Source organism: Elgaria multicarinata, chromosome 9, assembly GCF_023053635.1.
Source record: "Elgaria multicarinata webbii isolate HBS135686 ecotype San Diego chromosome 9, rElgMul1.1.pri, whole genome shotgun sequence".
NCBI classification, from domain to species: domain Eukaryota; kingdom Metazoa; phylum Chordata; class Lepidosauria; order Squamata; family Anguidae; genus Elgaria; species Elgaria multicarinata.
Genome location: NC_086179.1, coordinates 93,433,052 through 93,453,741, shown reverse-complemented (window position 1 = coordinate 93,453,741; position 20,690 = coordinate 93,433,052). Strand labels below are relative to the sequence as shown.

The 20,690-nt window shown below is 42.3% G+C and overlaps 1 protein-coding gene across 2 annotated transcripts in view; it reads left to right on the top strand.

Annotated features, from left to right (window-relative positions):
- PHF21B (PHD finger protein 21B) overlaps window positions 1-20,690 on the top strand; it is a 298,381-nt gene that overhangs the window by 254,209 nt on the left and 23,482 nt on the right. For both annotated transcript variants that reach the window (XM_063133363.1, XM_063133362.1), the window contains 4 exons: window positions 1,966-2,316; window positions 6,910-7,032; window positions 15,737-15,788; window positions 18,918-18,994. In XM_063133363.1, the coding sequence (XP_062989433.1) occupies window positions 1,966-2,316; window positions 6,910-7,032; window positions 15,737-15,788; window positions 18,918-18,994 (603 nt within the window). The remainder of the gene's footprint in view (window positions 1-1,965; window positions 2,317-6,909; window positions 7,033-15,736; window positions 15,789-18,917; window positions 18,995-20,690) is intronic.

Genomic DNA, 20,690 nt, shown 5'->3' with positions numbered 1-20,690 from the left:
TCCCAAAGCATGTAACTTCAAGCTGCAGGGATGGGATCCTATGTCTGAAAGCAACCCCATGAGGGTGGGGGTGGGGACTGCTTATTGAGCTTGCTGTCAAGAAATGAGGCTAATCCTCTCCAAGGTATGATAATTTTGAATTGGCAGAGAGGACTCCCTCCCTCCCTCCTTTTTCTTGGATCGTATTCAAATATGGGCTTGAAGTGACACAGTCCAAAAACAGTGTTATCCCTTGATTCTGCTGAAGGTATAAACCAGCCCTTAAATCAGTGTTAATCAGAAGAAACCTAAATTCCTGCACTAATGTTGTTCCCCACCTCGATCCATAGGGAGAGGTGGGTAAGAAGAAATAATAATAATAATAATAATAATAATAATAATAATAATAATAATAATAGTAGTAGTAATTTAATATGTTCACATTGCAGCAATTTCATTAATTAAATAACTTCATTTTTAAAAAAAGAAAGAAGCAGCAGCAAATTGCTTGTTTGTTTGTCACTTATTATTATTATTATTTATTTATATAGCACCATCGATGTACATGGTGCTGTACAGATAACACAGTAAATAGCAAGACCCTGCCGCATAGGCTTACAATCTTGTTGACCAGAACTCTGGAAGACAGGAGTGAGCAAATGGGTAGGATACTGCCTTATCTCTGCAGGAAGGAAAGGAACCTCTCGTGCAAGCACTGAGTCATTACTGACTCTTGGAGGGACGCCAGCTTTCTTGGCAGGCCTTCTAGCCGAGTGGTTTGCCGTTGCCTTCCCCGGCCATTAATACCTTTCCCCCAGCTAGCTGGGTACTCATTTTACCGACCTCGGGAGGATGGAAGGCTGAGTCGACCCGAGCTGGCTGCCTGAAACCAGCTTCCGCTGGGATTGAACTCCGGCCGTGGGGAGAGTTTCAGCTGCAGAAACTGCTGCTTTACCGCTCTGCACCACACAAGGCTCTTATCTCTGCAAGGAAAGACTAAATTGGGTGCAACCGGAGTAAATCCGTGATCAGTATCTTCCACTGTGAAAGGGACTTACTTGAATTGATCACAGAAGCAGCAGTGAAGGGGGTGCTTTATTAATTCATTTATTTATCATATTTATATCCTGTAGAATTCAAGGCATCCTACAAAGCATTCCTAAGCATCCAGTCACTGGTCAGACTCAGGTCTGCTTAGTTTCGGCAAGGTTGCGCCATTCAGTGCCTTTAGATCATATCAGCATCCATGCCAGTCTTTCCCTCTGTGAAGCTAGTAGCTTCAGGTTTGGGTGGGGGATTTAAATCGTGATGGTGCAGGAGAAAAGGGTTAAACTGCCCTGATCAAATTACCCACACCCACACCCATGCTGTTGCTTTAAGAAAATACTGAGTTATCCTGAGCGTGTTCAGAGGAGGGCAACCAGGATGATCAGGGGTTTGGAAACAAAGCCCTATGAAGAGAGACTGAAAGAACTGGGCATGTTTAGCCTGGAGAAGAGAAGATTGAGGGGAGACGTGCTAGCACTCTTCAAATACTTAAAAGGTTGTCACACAGAGGAGGGCCAGGATCTCTTCCCGATCCTCCCAGAGTGCAGGACAAGGAATAACGGGCTCAAGTTACAGGAAGCCAGTTTCCAGCTGGACATCAGGAAAAACTTCCTGACTGTTAGAGCGGTATGACAATGGAACCAGTTACCTAGGGAGGTTGTGGGCTCCCAGCTACCTAGGGAGGCAGCTGGGCAACCAGGGAGTTGGACTGGATGGCCTTGTAGATCCCTTCCAACTCTACTATTCTATGATTCTATGATGGCCGATCTGATCTCCTCCATTGCTTCTAGTTGAGGGAAATTTCTCCGAAAAGGCCAATATCTCTGAAATATCCCTCCCTAAATGGCCATGGCCCTTTGTGTTGAACTGCATGTGTATTGCTTTCTTTGCTGTTCTGCTAGCTGTATTTTGAACTGCACCTTCTTCTCTTTCCTGCAGGTTAGGCCAAAGACCCTGATTCCTGACAGCCTCCCTATTTCTCCATGCAGAGACCAACCTTCCAAACAACCTCCTACATTCCAAAAGGCAACTGTGGTCAGCATCAAAAACCCCACGCCCGCCCTTCCCACTGCCAATAATACTGTTAGCCATGTACAGACGCCCAGCAGCCAATCACAAAGTATTACCGAGTCCACAGCGATCTCATCGACCCTGAGTGGCGCTGGTGTGGCCTATGCCATCATCTCCACATCCCCCAACAATGCGACACCTATCAATACCAGTGCAGCTGTCTCAGTGGTTAATGACAGCATTAAAGTGCAGCCACTCCTCATCAGTGCTGACAGCAAGGTAGGTTTTATCATTGAATGGCAGTTCTTATCGCAAGTTGAGTATGAGCAACATTCAGACATATTTATGTGTGGAATCTTTTCCTTTAGTAAAAATTCAGGAAACTGTGAGAACTCTGGAGGAAACACATGGGGCATGTCTACACCAGGCGATATCCCAGGGTTCGTCCCTGTGGGGATCCCAGGAGCAGGGAGGGATGATGCCGCCATTTCCCCAGGATATTGCCATACCCTTTATTCTCAGTTTTTCCTGCAGTCTTGGGTTTGTCCCAAGACAGTGGGAGGTGTGGGCAGCTGTCCTGGTTTCATCCCGGCTCCTCGCGAGTAAATGCGAGGAGCCAGGAACTAAGCACAGGACACGGAGCTCTTCAAGCAGTCCGTGCCTGAGGGTGGTGGGGTCGGGGTTTTTTTCTTTTTTAAAAAAACCCTTACTTTTGCACTGGAGCGCAGGTGCACTTTTAAATAAAGACCTTGGATATCGCGTGCCGCATGTGGATTGAGGGGGAGGATCTCACGATCAGCGTATCGCAAGATCCTCCCCCTCCCTCCTGGATCACTGGGAGGTGAAGACACGCCCATGGAAAACACTTCCTAGTTATCTACAGTCATGTGAAAAAGAAAGTACACCCTCTTGGAATTGTATGATTTTACAAATCAGGACATAATAACAATCATCTGTTCCTTAGCAGGTCTAAAAATTAGGTAAATACAACCTCAGATGAACAACAACACATGACATATTACACCGTGTCATGATTTATTTAACAGAAATAAAGCCAAAATGGAGAAGCCATGTGTGAAAAAGTAAGTGACACCCTTACTGCTTCCATAGGAATTAAGATGCTAAGTAGCAGACAGGTGCTGCTAATCAAATGCCCGTGATTAATTGATTATCAGCAAGTATGACCACCTCTATAAAAGCCAAAGTTTTTTCAGTTTGCTGGTCTGGAGCATCCAGGTGTGTGTTAACACAATGCCAAGGAGGAAAGACATCAGCAATTGCTGCTGCCCATCAATCTGGGAAGGGTTATAAGGCCATTTCCAAACAATTTAAAGTCCATCATTCTACAGTGAGAAAGATGATTCAAAAGTGGAAAACATTCAAGACAGTTGCCAATCTTCCCAGGAGAGTATGATCCCAGCAAAATCACTCCAAGGTCAGACCGTGCAATGCTCAGAGAAATTGCAAAAAACCCAAGAGTTACATCTCAGACTCTACAGGCCTCAGTGAGCATGTTAAATGTTAAAGTTCATGACAGTACAATTAGAAAAAGACTGAACAAGTATGGTTTGTTTGGAAGGGTTGTCAGGAGAAAGCCTCTTCTCTCTAAAAAGAACGTGGCAGCACGGCTTAGGTTTGCAAAGTTGCATCTGAACAAACCACAAGTCTTCTGGAACGATGGACAGACGAGACCAAAGTGGAGAAGTCTGGCCATAATGCACAGCGCCACGTTTGGCGAAAACCAAACACAGCATATCAGCACAAACACCTCATATTAACTGTCAAGCACGGTGGTGGAGGGATGATGATTTGGGCTTGTTTTGCAGCCACAGGACCTGGGAACCTTGCATTCATTGAGTCGACCATGAACTCCTCTGTATATCAAAGTATTCTAGAGTCAAATGTGAGACCATCTGTCCGACAGCTAAAGCTTGGCCGAAATTGGGTCATGCAACAGGACAATGATCCCAAGCACACCAGCAAATCTACAACAGAATGGCTGAAAAAGAAAAGAATCAAGGTGTTGCAATGGCCCAGTCAAAGTCCAGACCTCAACCCGATTGAAATGCTGTGGCGGGACTTTAAGAGGAAAGGAAAGGAACCTCTCGTGCAAGCACTGAGTCATTACTGACTCTTGGAGGGATGCCAGCTTTCGCTGACGTTTTCTTGGCAGGCCTTATAGCAGGGTGGTTTGCCGTTGCCTTCCCCGGCCGTGATTACCTTCCCCCCAGCTAGCTGGGTACTCATTTTACCGACCTCGGGAGGATGGAAGGCTGAGTCGACCCGAGCTGGCTGCCTGAAACCAGCTTCTGCTGGGATCAAACTCAACTGCTGCTTTACCGCTCTGCGCCACACGAGCGCATACGAGGGCATAAACAAATGCCCTCAAACCTCAATGAACTGAAGCAACGTTGTAAAGAAGAGTGGGCCAAAATTCCTCCACAACGATGTGAGAGACTGATAAAGTCATACAGAAGACGATTACTTCAAGTTATTGCTGCTAAAGGTGGTTCTACAAGCTATTGAATCATAAGGTGTACTTACTTTTACACACATGGCTTCTCCAGTTTGGCTTTATTTCTGTTAAATAAATCATGTGTAATATGTCATGTGTTGTTGTTCATCTGAGGTTGTATTTACCTATTTTTTAGACCTGCTAAGGAACAGATGATTGTTATTATGTCCTGATATGTAAAATCATACAATTCCAGAGGGTGTACTTTCTTTTTCACACGACTGTATGTACAAGTGGGGGGAATAATGCTTTGTGGGAATCTCATGTTGTGTATTATGTTGTCACACACATTTTGGGATAGGTGATGATAGAAAAATCAAGAGATTACGACTGAAACATCAGAGACAAAGTAGAATTCTACAGCCAAATATCAGCTAATTAGATCAAATCTGTATGTGACAACCATCTCTCTCTACTGATTTTTTTTGGCCATTGTTGCTGTTTAAGATTGCCAGGTCATTATGCTGCAACAATAGTAGAAAGTACAACTGTTCCTGTATTAGGGTCTAGATGAGCTGACTCTTTGCCCATAACTTTAAATTATGGTCATAGCTAGACCTAAGGTTTATCCCAGGATCATCCCGGGTTCATCCCTGCCTGAGCGCTGAATGCCCTACGGCCTACTTCTCCTAGCAATTTTATGTACATTGAGACGAGAGAAAGGGGGTCGCCCAAATTCTCTGCAGTGTAGGCAGCAACCAAACAGTTACTAAGGCAGTCTGCCATCCACCTCAGCCTGAGCCAGGGGACTCTCGGACCATTCTGATCACCCTGTGGGCTTAGAAACCTAAACTGGAACCCTCTATTTCAAGCCCAGGACTGAAACTTTAAACAGTAGCAATTAACCAACAGAAAACTCTGAATTTAGTACTAAGGCTTACTTGGAAGGCAGCACACACAATTCTTGAGGTAGAGGTTAAGTTTTTTTACATAGGGTTAGGTGGGGGAAGGAATAAAAAGGCATACAAGAATCAGAGTTACCTTTCAGGCAGAAAATAGCAAAAATCTTAACTACACCTTCAATAAGGGTCATCACTTAGAACAGGCCCAAACTGTGACACTGAGACCCTGTTCAGATGACATGCTAAGCCATAAATAGGCTGCTAACCCTTTTCCAGCAAATTGTTAGTATGTTTTAACCATGGTTTTGTAGCTACCATGGTTAGGAATGGTTCACATGACCCACTAAGCCATAATGTTTAGCTCCAAATGCTTAACCATAGTGGCTCAGTGTGTTGTCTGAACAGCATCTGCATGTCACAAGCCAAAAGCAAACGAAACCAAACAAAGGCGAAGACCAGAAAAATCTCTAGCCCACCCCTTGTATTATATTCAAGAGCCTTTGACAAATATGAGGTGTGCCTCCTTAACTAATCACTAGCTGCCTGGATAATTTCTTCAGGCTTTCAAGCAGGGGTGAAGTTCTCACAGCAGCCTGACTGAAGGCAGTCTACCTAATTAGCAAGAATTCTGCTCTGGCCGTGAAGGGCCCTGAGACTAGAAAACCATGAGACAATGCACACAGGTGATTTGTCCAGTGCATGCAGGCCCATCTTCATGAAATCGAGTTTTTACAAGCAGCCACATCTCAAAAAAGAAAATGGATTTCTTGACATAGATGAGAACAATTCAGAAAACCATTATTTCTTCATATTTAGTATACAAAGTGCTATTAATTCTTGGGAATATAGTTGTCTGTCTCAGACGCTGAGAAAGAAATTGCATTCCTGTGTATTGTTACTTGTAAATCAGTTCCACGTAACTCATTTCTGATTAAACATGCAAAGGGTAACGTTGGCATGGGTATTATATTGGACCATGCCAACAGAACATAGTTTGTTGAGAAAGTGGATTTAGTATTTATTTTATTATTTCTTATTGGAATATTAAAAATCAATCTGAAGACCCCAATTTTGGCAACATCCATGTTACAGGGGTAACATTTTTATTTTATTTTTTAATTTTTTTTACATTTTTATACCGCCCAATAGCCGAAGCTCTCTGGGCGGTTCACAAATAGGCCAAACATATAGGCCAACTCTAAGGCATGCCAAGAAATCTCACTGATGTCACAAATAAGTGCAAGTGAACAGTCTCTGAGAATAATGTCTGTTTTGTTTATAGTCTTTATAGCGATTCTGACATGAGGACATTCAGATCTTAATGTCTCAACTGTATGATTATGTTGCCTCTTTGCAAGAAAGTGGTTGACGCAGCTGCCCTTGACTTGATGCTTGAGCTGCTCTGTGTGTGTGTGTGTGTGTGTGTGTGTTGTGGTGGGGGTGGTTTGGGGGTGAATCATTTTCACATTTTGGACACCTCTTATTTCCATTTATGTGTTTCTTTTTTTTTTGCAGGTCATCATTATTCAGCCTAAAGTTCAAACCCAAACAGAAAGTAAAGTGGAGATAAAGAAGCCTCCTGAAGAGTCATCTCAGGGACCCCCTGCTACCAAAAAGAAAAAGGAGGAAAATCCAGAGGTTAATAAATTAATTTTACTTATAAATGTGGTTCATATTTGATATACACAGGGAGACAAAGGCTTTAGCTAAGGCCTTAGCTAGATGACGGTTTAGCCCAGGCTGATACCCGGGATCACCCCCGTGCGTCCAGATGATGCACAGGAGATCCCGGGCTCAGGCAGGGGTCAACCCTCCCTTGCCCCGGGGTAACGGGCACCACTTTTGGCCCGGTATTTCCCGCGGTTCTCAGGCTGAGCCCGAGACCACGAGCGTGTAGACCGTTCCGCTGCTTTCCCCGGCTACCGCAATTACTCGCGAGTAGCCAGGAAAAGCGACGGACGGGGCGCAATGCTCCTCAGGAGCGCTGCAGCCATTAGGGCTAGGGTGGGGGGAATGGGGAAAGCCATTAATTTTTTTAAAAAACCCACTTACCTGAGCACACGAGCGTTCGTGCGCATGGTTCCTTTAAGATGAAACAAAATGGCGGACACAATGGGGTCCTTTCTTGACCTTATCGCACCTGAGGTGTAGACTACGTCGAGAGCCCGCGATAGCTGCATCGCAGGCTCTCCTCCTCACCACCGGATTATCAGGTAGGTCTAGCAAAGGCCTAAACCTACCTTTTATCACACGACAGAGGAGGGAAGATCTCGCGTTGTGTTTAACGCGAGATCCCTCCTCCATTTACACATGAGGCGCAGCAACCTCAGTAGAGAGGCATTGCGCCCGCCATTTTTTTTAAAGCATCAGGAGCGCACGAGTGCTTGAGCGCCGAAAGGTGTGTTTTAAAAAATAATTTAATTTCCCTGCTCCCCCCACCCTACCCCCAATCACGTGGAGCCGGGTCAACCCGAGGCCGCGGAAAATCCGGGCCCAAAGTGAGGAACGCTATGCCCCGTGCGCAGCTCCTGGCAAGGAATCGCGCGGAGCCGGGTCAACCCAGCCACACGTTCCACGGTCTTAGGCTCAGCCCGGGACTGCGGAAAAACTGGGGCCAAAGTGGAGGGCGAGATCCCTGGGCAAGGAAGGGATCATTCCTCCCTGATCCTGGGATCCCCTGTGCGTCATGAGGGACACATAGGGACGATCCCGGGGTTCACCCTGGGATAAAGCCCCATCTAGCTAAAGCCAAAGTTTAAATATATACAAGATATATCTTGGGGTGGGGGGAACCTGCTGATTACTTTTACTACAGCTTGCTAGTTAACATAAAATACAGCCAGTGGAAATGTAATGCTTCCTATCTCCTCGCCATACGACTGTACACTCCCTCCCTCCTTCCCTGCCTCTCTTTCCTCCTCTCAGGAGCAAATTTCCAGCCTTAGCCCCAGCTGACATTTTGTCCTGTGTTACACCAATGTCCTAATGAAGTAATGAGGATGCCCTTTTGATCTTGCCCCTCCAGCCATTAAATTAGTCATATAAAGCATCAAAAAGCCCCACATGCAACCTGTGAAATGTGCCAGTTTCCATCTTACTTTCACTCTACAGTGAATGGCTCATATGTGAAGCTACCAGCAAGGATGAGACTCTGCTCAGATATTGATATTCTCCTGTTTTTGCAAACCCACTAGATGGATAATATAACCGAAAGTTGCTTGAGGATTGAAACCTTGGTCTGTTGTATAAACTGCATTTCCTATGCATGCTAAAATTATTTTGATCAGTAAAGACCATGCAAATGCAGAGACGGGGACAGAATGTGCTGATCAATAAAACAATCTTCCCGTGCTTTGAATGAAACTATAGGTCAGCTATATTTCCATGCTTGCTGGGGATGATGGGGGTTGCAGTACAACACAACTGGAGGGTGCCAGGTTGGGGAAGACTTCTATGGGCTTTGTAGTCAACAGGTCATGCTGCTCAAATATGGTTTTTAAAAATCGATTAAAGTATGCTCTGCTGCTTCAGTTTCTCTGCAAGATGTTCTCTAAACCTGAATTTTAGTGTCCACTTCAAGCACAGTCTAAAATTTACACAGCTAATAAACCTATGCGAAGGCACCATTGCTGGAGCAATAAGCTTTAAGAGTTAGTCTTAAACAATATTTTTGTAGATCTTCCTGGAAATATTTTTTTTTAAAATGTAAATTCACACAGTAAAATGGGACGTAATCTTATAAGATAGTAAAGAGTATTTTAGAGTCTACTAGAAGTTGCGCTTCATTGTTGCATCAATCTTATTCAAGTTAAATAAGATTAATAGTTATTTTTGGAACAGTGGAAGAACCAAACTTCCACTCATTTTACCTCTCTTTCAGTAAAAAACACAGACATACACTTTGCACATAAGGCTTGTTCATAAATTGGGGGCGTTGCATTTGTTCTTCCAAACCAGCAACTTCACCTTAATTTTTCTTTTCGTTAATTGGAAAGTAGCTGCAGTAATAACAGTAAGAAACTATTCATTGCTTACTGTCTTGGATTCCTCTTCATTCATTATGGATTGTAAACACTATTACTTTACTATTAAGCATACTACGAAGCATTATAGAGTTTCTGGCTTTGCAAAAGACTTTATTTTTTAGCCTAACTATCCTTATATCAACCCTGTAATGTAGGGTCAGCATTCTTATATGTAGATTGTGGATGGGAGGCTAAGATAATAATGATTGCCTGAGGCTACCTAGTAAGTTCAAAGTAGATTTGAGCCAAGGGCTTCCTAATTCACAATTCACTCTCTTAGCAAATGTACTACAGTTGCTCTTGTTTTTGGTGTTATTTCAAATGTATAAATCCAGAAAAGATGAAAATATAGTAATTACCCTATGTCAGAAATACAAAATTATAAATAATTATTACATTACAAAATGTCTAAACTTGAATACTTTAACACCTGATTTTAAACTTCTTTTCAGAATATTGCCTGCCTTTCTTCCATATTAGGTTAATTTTCCCAAATAGTCAGCAGTTCTACAAATATTGGCTCCATTCAGAAGACACCTTAAACCATGGCTTTAACCATAGTGGTTAAGCCAGAAAACTGGGCTGTGTTCAGAAGATACCTTATTAAAGCCATGGTTTAAGGTGTCATCTGAGCACAGCCCAGTTTTCTATAGGGATGTGCTCCGCTCCGCTTAGAATCGGAGAATCAGAAGCGAATTGGCCTGCTCCGCCTTGCCCAGAGGCGGAGTAGAAGCGAACCGGGGTCCTGGAGAAGCATGGCGAAGAGAAGCGGCGATAGGCGGAGCGCTTCTCTTTTCGCGGAGCGATCCGCCAGCCATTTTGGATAATTTCGCCCATAGGATTGCATTGCGGAAAAGATTAAGGGATAACTGTGTTGTTTTTAAAGCTATCTTTCTGAAATTTCGTGTGCTTAGAGAGTCGTGGCTGGGGGTCATTTTGAGCCTACTCTGCGTGGTGCGGTTCGCTTGCTATAATTTCCTAAAAAATAGGGTAAAAAAAGTGGGAGAGGTACCTTTTTGAAGTGCTGAGAGGCAGATTCAACTTCCAGTCATGATCACCTGATGAAGCATCCTCCAATACCAAAGTTGGAGGAGGGGATAGGCAAAACGGGATACTTAGTAACTTGAGATACTGGGAAACCTCTCTTTCTTAGTCTGAACAGACTTTTCCCAGTGTTTTTTAAAACAGTAGCCCCACCAAATGCACAAACACAACCTGAAATCATATACTAAGCAAATAAATAACAGATAGGAAACACAGCACTGCTACCCACCCTAACCTTGGTGAACAAGGGGTGCAAGGGGATGAGGTCCCCTAGGGCATGTGGACGTGCCCAGTGCACACACACTGTGTCTTGCCCTTGGAGGGTCATCAGAGCCCTCCAAAGAATAACCAGTGGAGACTAATGCCTATCATGAGTTGAAGTGACAGGTAGCTTCTTAAACACTGGTACTTACTTAGGGCCAGTCAAAAATTGGCATATCCCCCTCCCCCTGGGCACGTCCACTTTCCTCTTACTGGTAAAAGACAGACATAGCCTTTTTAAAAAAATTCTTCTTGTTGTTTATTCAGCAACACTGCTGCTTTTAATTCCACCCCCTTTATTTATTTATTTATTTATTTATTTATTCCATTTTATATTTACACCCCATAGCCCAAGCTCTCCTGGCTTTTCCTCTTCAGTGAAGTCAGGCAGGCTTTCATTGTGGTTCAACTCCTTATTGTTGTTGTTATTATTGCTATTAATATTAATTAGTACTGCTATTATTAACGTTGCTATTGTTGTTGTTGTTGTTTAATAATGGCTGTGATCACAGCGCAGTCAATCAACTCTGAAGCAAGGATCACAAAGCTTTACTCTTATCCTCCTAGCCTCCTAGTTATGGGATGCAAAAGAAAAGGCATCTCTCTGTGCTGCTCCCGCCTCACAGGAATGGTTTGCATTACTGGCTTTGAAACAATCCTTTGCTCACTTGTGCCCCCAGAAATGTCTGCTGCCTGCCTGCCTGCCTTCCCACCAGGGTGCTGCTGTGGTGGGGCATCTGCCGGGACTGACTCCCCCATACTAGATCTATGGCATATCTCTGCCTGGCTCTCTGCCTGCCTGTCCTCCTCCTCTGTGACCACCTCGCAGGGATGGTTTGTGTGTGTCTTGCTTTGTCTCAGGGGACAAGTCCTTCCTGCGCTCACTATGTGACTTTTTGAAATTCCAAATCAATTTTTCAAGTGTGGAAGAAGATTCATATAGGTTTATCTACTCCCTAATTCATGGCATGTTGGGATTTCCTTTAAAATGGCCCCATTGAGCTTTCTGCAGCTTTAAATCCCTGAGATACTGGGGTGTCCGATTTTCAATAATTCCCCCAAAATCAGGGGAGGCTTGGATTGGATTGAGTTTTGGCATGCATGTGTATACGTGCATGAGGTGTCATGGTGCCTAACCTGAGGTTTCTAACGTGAAAATTGACGGAGATATCGAAAGGGGTGTGAATTGGGGTTAGGGGTGCTGCGTTAGAGGTTAAAGCCCCCCCAAAAAATCAGGGGATGATGGAATTTGCTTGAAACTTGCCAGGAATGTGGATGTGCCTGCTTCCAAGTTTTTATCTGTCAAAATGTCGGAGAAAAGCCCATGTCTGAAAATGGGGTGTCCGATTTTCAAAAATCCCCCCAAAATCAGGGGAGGCTTGGATTGGCTTGAGGCTTGGCATGCATGTGTATACATGCATGAGGTGTCATGGTGCCTAACTTGAGGTTTCTAACATGAAAATTGACGGAGATATAGAAAGGGGTGTGTGAATTGGGGTTAGGGGTGCTGCGTTAGAGGTTAAAGCCCCCCCCAAAATCAGGGGATGATGGAATTTGCTTGAAACTTGCCAGGAATGTGGATGTGCCTGCTTCCAAGTTTTTATCTGTCAAAATGTCGGAGAACAGTCCATGTCTGAAAATGGGGTGTCCTATTTTCAAAAATTCCCTCAAAATCAGGGGAGGCTTGGATTGGCTTGAGGCTTGGCATGCATGTGTATACGTGCATGAGGTGTCATGGTGCCGAATTTGAGGTTTCTAACATTAACAGAAAAAAGTTGTAGGCTTTTTTGGATTTCAATGCAAGCCTATGGGAGGAAAAAGCGGAGCTCCGATCCGGATCTGGAGCTTCGCAGCGAACCGGAGCAGACTATAGGCGGAGCGGAGCGGAGTGGACCCGATCCCAAAGTTGCGGATCTGGAAGAGAAGTGGATTGGGGGGTCCGTGCACACCCCTAGTTTTCTGGCTTAACCACCATGGTTAAAGCCGTGGTTTAAGGTGTCTTCTGAATGGGGTCTCTATATAGCAATTCCTTTGTAGATGTTAGGCCCGCAACATTGTTACAGTTTCTAATGACCAGGTTACTGGGTTGGATTTCGAGCAAGACTAGTAAGGTGTAAGAAATCTGCTCTAGCTTGATCATATCTCCATCATTTTATCTTCCACATTCTTATATAAGATTTCCCCTTAAGTAGACATGCAACTCTACTCACCTGTCATTTTGAAAGTCAGCTCCTTGGTACATTCTATTATGTGGTTGCTTCTCTTAAGTTTAAAAATTCATACGCCTGGAGCTTTCTTTTCCTGTTATTTCTGTAAACAAAACCACTGATACAACGAGTTAAGTGGCTGTTATCTTGGAACTACTGATGATGTACACAAGCCTTTCATTAAAGGCAAGTCATTCAGTAGGTGAAACTAGAGGATTTGCATAGTAATTACACAATAATGGTAGCCACTATGTGACTCTAAACCAGCCTTTCTCAACCTGGGGCGCTCCAGATGTGTTGGACTACAACTCCCAGAATGCCCCAGCCAGCTGGGGCATTCTGGGAGATGCAGTCCAACACATCTGGAGTGCCCCAGGTTGAGAACCACTGCTCTAAACAAACACAGGCAGCCTAAATCTCATCTTGTCATAATTATGCTCACCTTCATCCACCTTTCCAAAAGTCAATATTCCCCTCATTTGTAGAATAACTAATTTCACTTATATTTCTAGATACTCCACATACTTTTCTTTTATTTGAAGTGTATGTGTCTTCTGGCCTTGCATGAAATAGTATTCTGAAATCAATCAGTCTTTTTTATACGGTCACAGACCATTTAGAACACTGAATAATCCACAAAACAGAATATATAATACCAAAAACAAAACACAAAAGACCAAGGTGCTTGGCAAGAATTTGTGGAGAAGGAGCTCTGCCCTTTGGACTCTGAGCCCCAACGTTTGTTCCTGTCCTTGCCCACATGGGCCGGATCTACACTATTGCTTTGAAGCGCTTTATAACAGTTTTATAGAGCGCTTTAAAGCAGTTAAAGCGCTTTATAACTCTTATAAAGCGCTTTAAAGCAGTAATGTAGATCCTGCCCAGGTATTCCAAAATGCTATGTCAGAGACTGGGGAAATATTTTAAGACTCCAGTTGTGTTTTTTAAACTAAATTTTGTTGCTTTCTGCTTATTAGAGTAGAACTGATGACTTAATAGGACTGCTAGTTCTGTTGGAAGGACCATATGGTTGTCAGACAGTGGAGACTTAGGGCATAAACATGGGGTCGGCTTCTGTCACTCTATTTTTGTGTGTATGCTAAAGAAGCAAGTACGTATTATAGCCTTGCCATTGAGTACATAGGCTTTGAGTTAATTTATTTTGTTCTTTGAGTAAGCTTTAGTTGATTAACATGCATTTATGCAATTAGTGTAATTAGAACTAACTGGGTAATTAGTGTAAATGCATGTAACGACAACTAAGACATATAATTACAACATGAAATGTGTGGGCTTTTTTTCTAAAAAAAAAAACCTTATTGAATTATGCAAAGAGAGATGTACTGCTGATTTCTTAAGGCATTTATTGATACCTTTAGTACAAAACATAATGCAGAAAAACAGATCAAGTAGGGTAGTCTTTTTATATAAAAAAGAAGCAAAGGTGCTTCCAGACAGATGGCTTTTAGCCCTACCAATCAAAATATATTGTGCAGTTATTCTGTCTTTTTGTGTTTTTTCTGTAACGGGTTTTCTGCAACAAGAAAAAGGACTCAAGAAGTCATGGGGGAACAAGGGAGAGTTACAACTCGAAGATGACACCATCTGGATCCCCAGAATAATTGCACAATAAAGCTTTGACTGGAAGAACCCAAAGCTAGAAATAGCTCCTGGTATTTGTAATTTCCAAAGGGAAAAGCAAGTTATGAAAACATTTCAGAACAATTTCTGTGGGTTGGAAGATTGCATGGTGAGAGAGAACACAGCTCGTTCCCCAACATTATATCATTGTTTCCACTACACAAGGAATAGAATTAGTTCTACAATTCTCAGGATTCCTTATTTAGTTTGCATTGTGGTCTTCCTCTCAAGAAGCTCAGGATGCATTTTATCTTCTCAGCTGCCCAGTGAGGTTGGCTGTACCGAGGGCAGAACTAAACAATCCCATGCCTCGCTCCCTAATATCTGACACCAATCTCCCCGATCACTGATGTCACCTACCCCCCACTCCACTTCATTGGCTGCCTCTTTTGGGAAGCAGGACAACTCAAGGCATCGTGATACTGTGCCACCTCTTTTTTAATTGCTTGATGATGAGAGGCAGGAAGAGATGTATGACTGATTATGATTTCTAATCCCACCCAAAGGAGGAGGCCAGTTCAAATGTTTGTAGAGGATGTTTAATTCAACCCTTTCCTAATTGGTACTACTTGTTGCTGGCAATTGATGTGAACATCCTAGCACATATTTCAGCCATTGTGCTCATGTGGTTTGCTACTAGGAAGCAGCACCTGTATCTAGCTGCAACAAGGGGGTAGGGATGGTTTAACTTTATTTATTTATTTTAGAAACAACAACCCCACATCCATTCTGAAGTGGTACAGTCCATTCTACTCCCTCATTCTACTGCATGTGTAGACCAGGCCTTTGTTCTGTGAACTCAAAATAATCATGCATAGGATTGGAGTGATAGTTTGGTTTAAATTACTTTGCTTATAAATAAAGAAACCAATAAACAGAACGCCCAAATGCAATAAAAGAGCCACTCAGATATTTGCAACAAAAATCACAATTTGTCTGAGCATATATGACTCTGTTTTGACCAACAGAAGAGAAGTGCATCTGAATAGAGATTTTTGTAGTGTCTCTTCTCTTAGGGGACTAAAGTAAGGGCTTCAGTTATTAAGGAGCGCATGTTGTCAGAGTCTTGTTCAAATGGAGGGATTTGTAAAGAGCTGGCACAGCTGGAATTTTACCAGTGGGAATCAAAGGAATACAGAACTAAATGTTGTTTTTCTTCTCTAGAAAATTGCCTTTATGGTAGCATTAGGCCTGGTTACGACTGAATACTTGGAAGGTAAGAATGCTTTTATTTCTACAAAGGTATTTTCTGTTTTGAGGAAAGACAAAATCTTCAACATTCTAAAAGTAGATCAGAAACCTGGACCATTAATAGTAGAAGTGTTGGAGGGGGAGTTGATCCACTTGAGGTGGAGTCATGTGTGCTTTCTTTTAGCTTGTCCTGGTGATGAGTAATATACATCATTTACATTGATTAAAAGAGTTTAAAAAACATGCAACTGTCTTGATCCTCCTCCTGCGCACACATCCTTGCAGGTATTAAACACAAAATCCCAGACATATTAAGCACAATCATATATTCATTGTGTCATCTAGTTTGGCCTTAACCCTTTTCGTTTAAAATATCACGTAAATTTTCTACATTATGAGAAACATAGGAGAACATAGCCCTTCAAAAAGAAATATAATAATAATAATAATAATAATAATAATAATAATAATAATATTTCTTACCCGCCTTGCCCTTTGGATTGAGGCAGGGAACAACATTAGTACAACAAATCAACACATCTTTAAAATTCTTGATTTCACATTCATCTGGGTATAACTACCGGAAAAAGGCTTTAACCCACAGTGTGGGTTCACCCCCACCATTGTCTTTGCTGTTCATTTTCCCCTTCAGAAATGTTCTAAACTTTATAGCTACATTTTGGAAAATATTCTAAAAGCAGTTTAAAGTCACCAGCATTCCTAATTCTTTAATGGGAAAGGGACACAAGTTTATCAAGGGACTTGAATAATGCCAAAAGTTCAGATGATAGTCACACAAACTGTTTAATTTGTGGGGGGTTATTTATGTTGGGGAAATTAGGGAATAACTGAATGCATGAATGGCCAAGTATCACTGTACTGAAAATATCAGCAAACATCCACTTCTATTCTTCTTTTTCCGCCCAGGTGTTTCATCATCAACACCAATAAATAATAATGGAAATAAAGGAGACAAATTATAACTAAAATGAGAACAAATAGGGAAGAAACCTTCTGCCCACCCTGAATCTCCCCTACAAATGCTTCTCCCCTCTAAAAATGTTTTTTTTCCCCACCCAGGCTTTGAAATCAGAAGTAAGCTCAGCTGAGGGGAAAATGTCCTGAGGGATGTGGGTGTTTACATAGAATCACAGAATCATAGAATAGCAGAGTTGGAAGGGGCCTACAAGGCCATCGAGTCCAACCCCCTGCTCAATGCAGGAGTCCACCCTAAAGCATCCCTGACAGATGGTTGTCCAGCTGCCTCTTGAAGGCCTCTAGTGTGGGGGAGCCCACAACCTCCCTAGGTAACTGATTCCATTGTCATACTGCTCTAACAGTCATAGACGAATTAGAGGGCATGTAACGGATCACACATGCCATTCCTGCTAGTTCTCCCATACAAATGCCTCCTCCACATCTGCATTTGCATTATCTTGGCAAACTTGGATCTGAAATGCACATTTGCCAAAGTACCTTGTACTTCAGCCCTCTGACACATTCACTTCTACCAATTTCCTCCGCCCTCAAAGAATAAGTTCTAATTTTTACTATGGAGAAGAGATTTCACAAATACCAGCAATTTCAGCTCTTGTCCTATGCTTTTGTCCTGAGATTTCAGTACTCACTGTTGCCATACATGCCAAACAGAGTTGTTGGTCTGGTAGATACCTTGCAGCTGGCACATATTTGGTACAATTAATTGCAAACTTGTTTATAAAGTCCACAAATGTTGACTTCAGCAGCTCAGTGTGTCCTGCAAAAGTCTAGCATTACTTGCAAGTCCTTCCAAATACGTGAATGCAGCTTCTGGAGGAGAAATAGCCAACTCTTTATAGACATACCAGAACTCTTTATGCACCTTTAGAAGTGGAATATGCAAACACTGGCATCTCAAAACATTACAGCTTTCCTACACAATACTTCAAAGAGATAGGTGAAACAGCTTGTCAAAGTTAGCCCATATTAATATTATGCTTTAATGATGGAAATTGGGTGCAGGATGGGTCGAAATTTGAATTTCTTGTCCTCTTTCTAAATAAGGGTTCTAACCAACTATGTCTAGAATTTCAGATTTGATATTCATAGCCTTTATTGTCCCTTCGGTATGAGCTACAAAGAAACCTCAATTCCTTTTGCAGCAGCTTAGATTCAGAACTGTGATAAGGAGGTGTATGTGTGAAACGGGGAAAAATATCATATTGCAAGGCTTGGGTGTTAAGCTTTTCATTACGACCTTATTGTCCAACCCAAAATAAGCATATAATTTATTTAACAGCCATGACCTTTCTAAATATTTTCTCTATGTGTGACTTTCAATAAGATACTGATATGGCTTGAAACATGATTTGTTGTTGTTGGAGACAAATAAAATTTTATGGGATTGTAAACTGCTGAGATTCTAGTAATATAAATACTGCTTTGTTGGATCAGACCAAGGACCACTGAGTCCAGAAACTTGTTTTAAACATTGGCTAGCCAGAAGCTTCTAGGTACTAGCAATGCATGATTGTGACTGCCCTTCCTTGCTCCGAACACCAGCATATACTGTCTTTAATATGGAGGTTCAATTTAGCTATCAGTGGTTATTAGTATTTCAGTGGTAATTAGTCATCATTTATACATTTGCCTAATAATTTAAAAGCTTTTTAAGCTTGTACCAATCACTATGATGCTGTTTGAAGAATTGAACAGCCCACCATGGCTTGTGTGCCAGCGGACATTTTGAGTATTCAAGCCACAAGTGTGGGTTGTTGTATTGTGTAGTCCAACCCCAGGGACCGTGACCCAACAACAGTCCATGGGATATGAGAGGGTTGTTCATCCATCGCATTACCCATGGTCCCCAGGTTCGGACTACATGCCAAGCCACGGCCCCAACTTGAATATTTAAAATCCGCACACACCACAGTGCACCATGGCTGGGTCTCTGTCTTGTAGATTCCAGAAATAACTCAACATGGAATTCCAACAAAGAACTTCAGAAATAATCAGGTTTGAAGTATGAAGCCTCACATTAGAAATTAAACAATAAAATCTAAGCAGAATTAGATCTAAGATGCAAAAATCATCTGACTGAATGAGTTGCATCTAAACAGTTCCTTTTCAAATGACCACATGCACACAGAGCTAATACCTCTTAAATCGGTTACAGAAATCCAGAGCAAACGTCAGGAAAGAAAGAGAAGAAGCACAGCTAATCCAGCCTACAGTGGACTCCTGGAAACAGAGGTATGCCTGTTGTCTGATTGGTTTGGCTTTCAGCTTTGCTTCATTGTTGTTCCCCGCCTCGATCCAAGTGGAGAGGCGGGTAAGAAATAAATTATTATTATTATTATTATTATTATTATTATTATTATTATTATTATTATTATTACAAGGTTAAGGAAAACCTAAGAAGTTCTTCATATGATACTAGACTGTGTGACAACAATGTACATCCCCATTATAAAATAAGAACACATCTCTATTATAAAGCAACTTTGAAATCAGTAATAATAATAATAATAATAATAATAATATTTATTTATTTATTTATTACCCGCCTCTCCCTTTTGGATCGAGGCGGGGAACAACATTAGTACAGAATCAATACATCTTAAACATTCTTGATTTTACATTGATCTGGACAGGCCTGCCGGAAAAGGCTAGTCTTTAAAGCTGCCTTAAACTGCCATGAGTTCCAAAAAAGGGGCTTGCTTCTGAGCACATTCTCAAAGTTTCCCTGATCGAGTGCCATAACAGTTAAATCAGTTTCATACTGGTTTAAATTCATAGTGCAGACATGAGTTGCCAAACTAATAGCATCTTAACATTATATATTTGTGCTAGCATTTACTACACACAACTAAAGCTTATTTCATGGTCACGAAGGCCTTACCTAGACCTAAGGTTTATCCTGGGATCGTCCTGGGGTCATCATGTAAATGACACACAGGATATCCCTGGAGCAGGCAGGGACGACCCCGGGACGATCCCGGGATAAACCTTAGGTCTAGCTAAGGCCTGAGACTCAGAATTACTGGTCCCAATCCTGGTTTAAACATGGGGGGAGAGGTCTCTATTTCTTCCCACCTTGCCTCTAATTCTGGTAGGTCATATTATAGTTGCCTTGAGATCTGGGACATAGTCAGAAAGCTAATGTTAATCCTAGAAACTACCTTATTTCTTCGATTCTAAGATGCACTTTTTTCCCATATAAACATTTCTAAAAACGGGGTGCGTCTTAGAATCACGGGTGTGTCTTAGGGTGTGTGTTTTTCTGTTGGTGGTACTGAAATTAGTGTGCGTCTTACAATCGATGGCGTCTTAGAATCGAAGACATACGCTAATACTGTCCCTGTCCCAGGGCTTTGTAATATGTCAGAGCATCAGGAGTGAAGGGATAGGAGAGGGAGACCTCCCTCCTTGCCCCCAGTCACCATTGCTGCTGAGGAGGAGGGAGGGGGAGTCCCTGCCAGCCACAGCGTCCCTCGAGCAGAAGCTGCTGGGAAAGTGAGGGGGGACTTTGAGGAAGGACATATTCCCTGAGCCAGAGATGAGTTCAGTAGGATATAATGCTTGTCGTTGTGTTGAAGGTGAGTATGACATGTTGCCAAGTTTCATTTTCTGAGCCAGTGACATTGCCAAATTTGTATTGTGATTCTGGCTTTATGCTATGGTGCCTTGCTCTTCTGGATCACAATTTAACACCAGTTCAGTTATACCTGATGCACCAGTCATATGATCATTAGGGATGTGTGTGAAATGGATACCTGACTATAATGCAAGTTTAATTTTGGCAGTTACGGATTTTCTAAAGCAGCGAAGTGGACATGCAAATTATTTGCATTTATCCTTCCCACGCTTCTGGCGTAGCATATGGAAAAGGAGTTATGGACATTTTAAATATGCACTTGCACATTTATTCTTTTTTTTTAATAGGCAT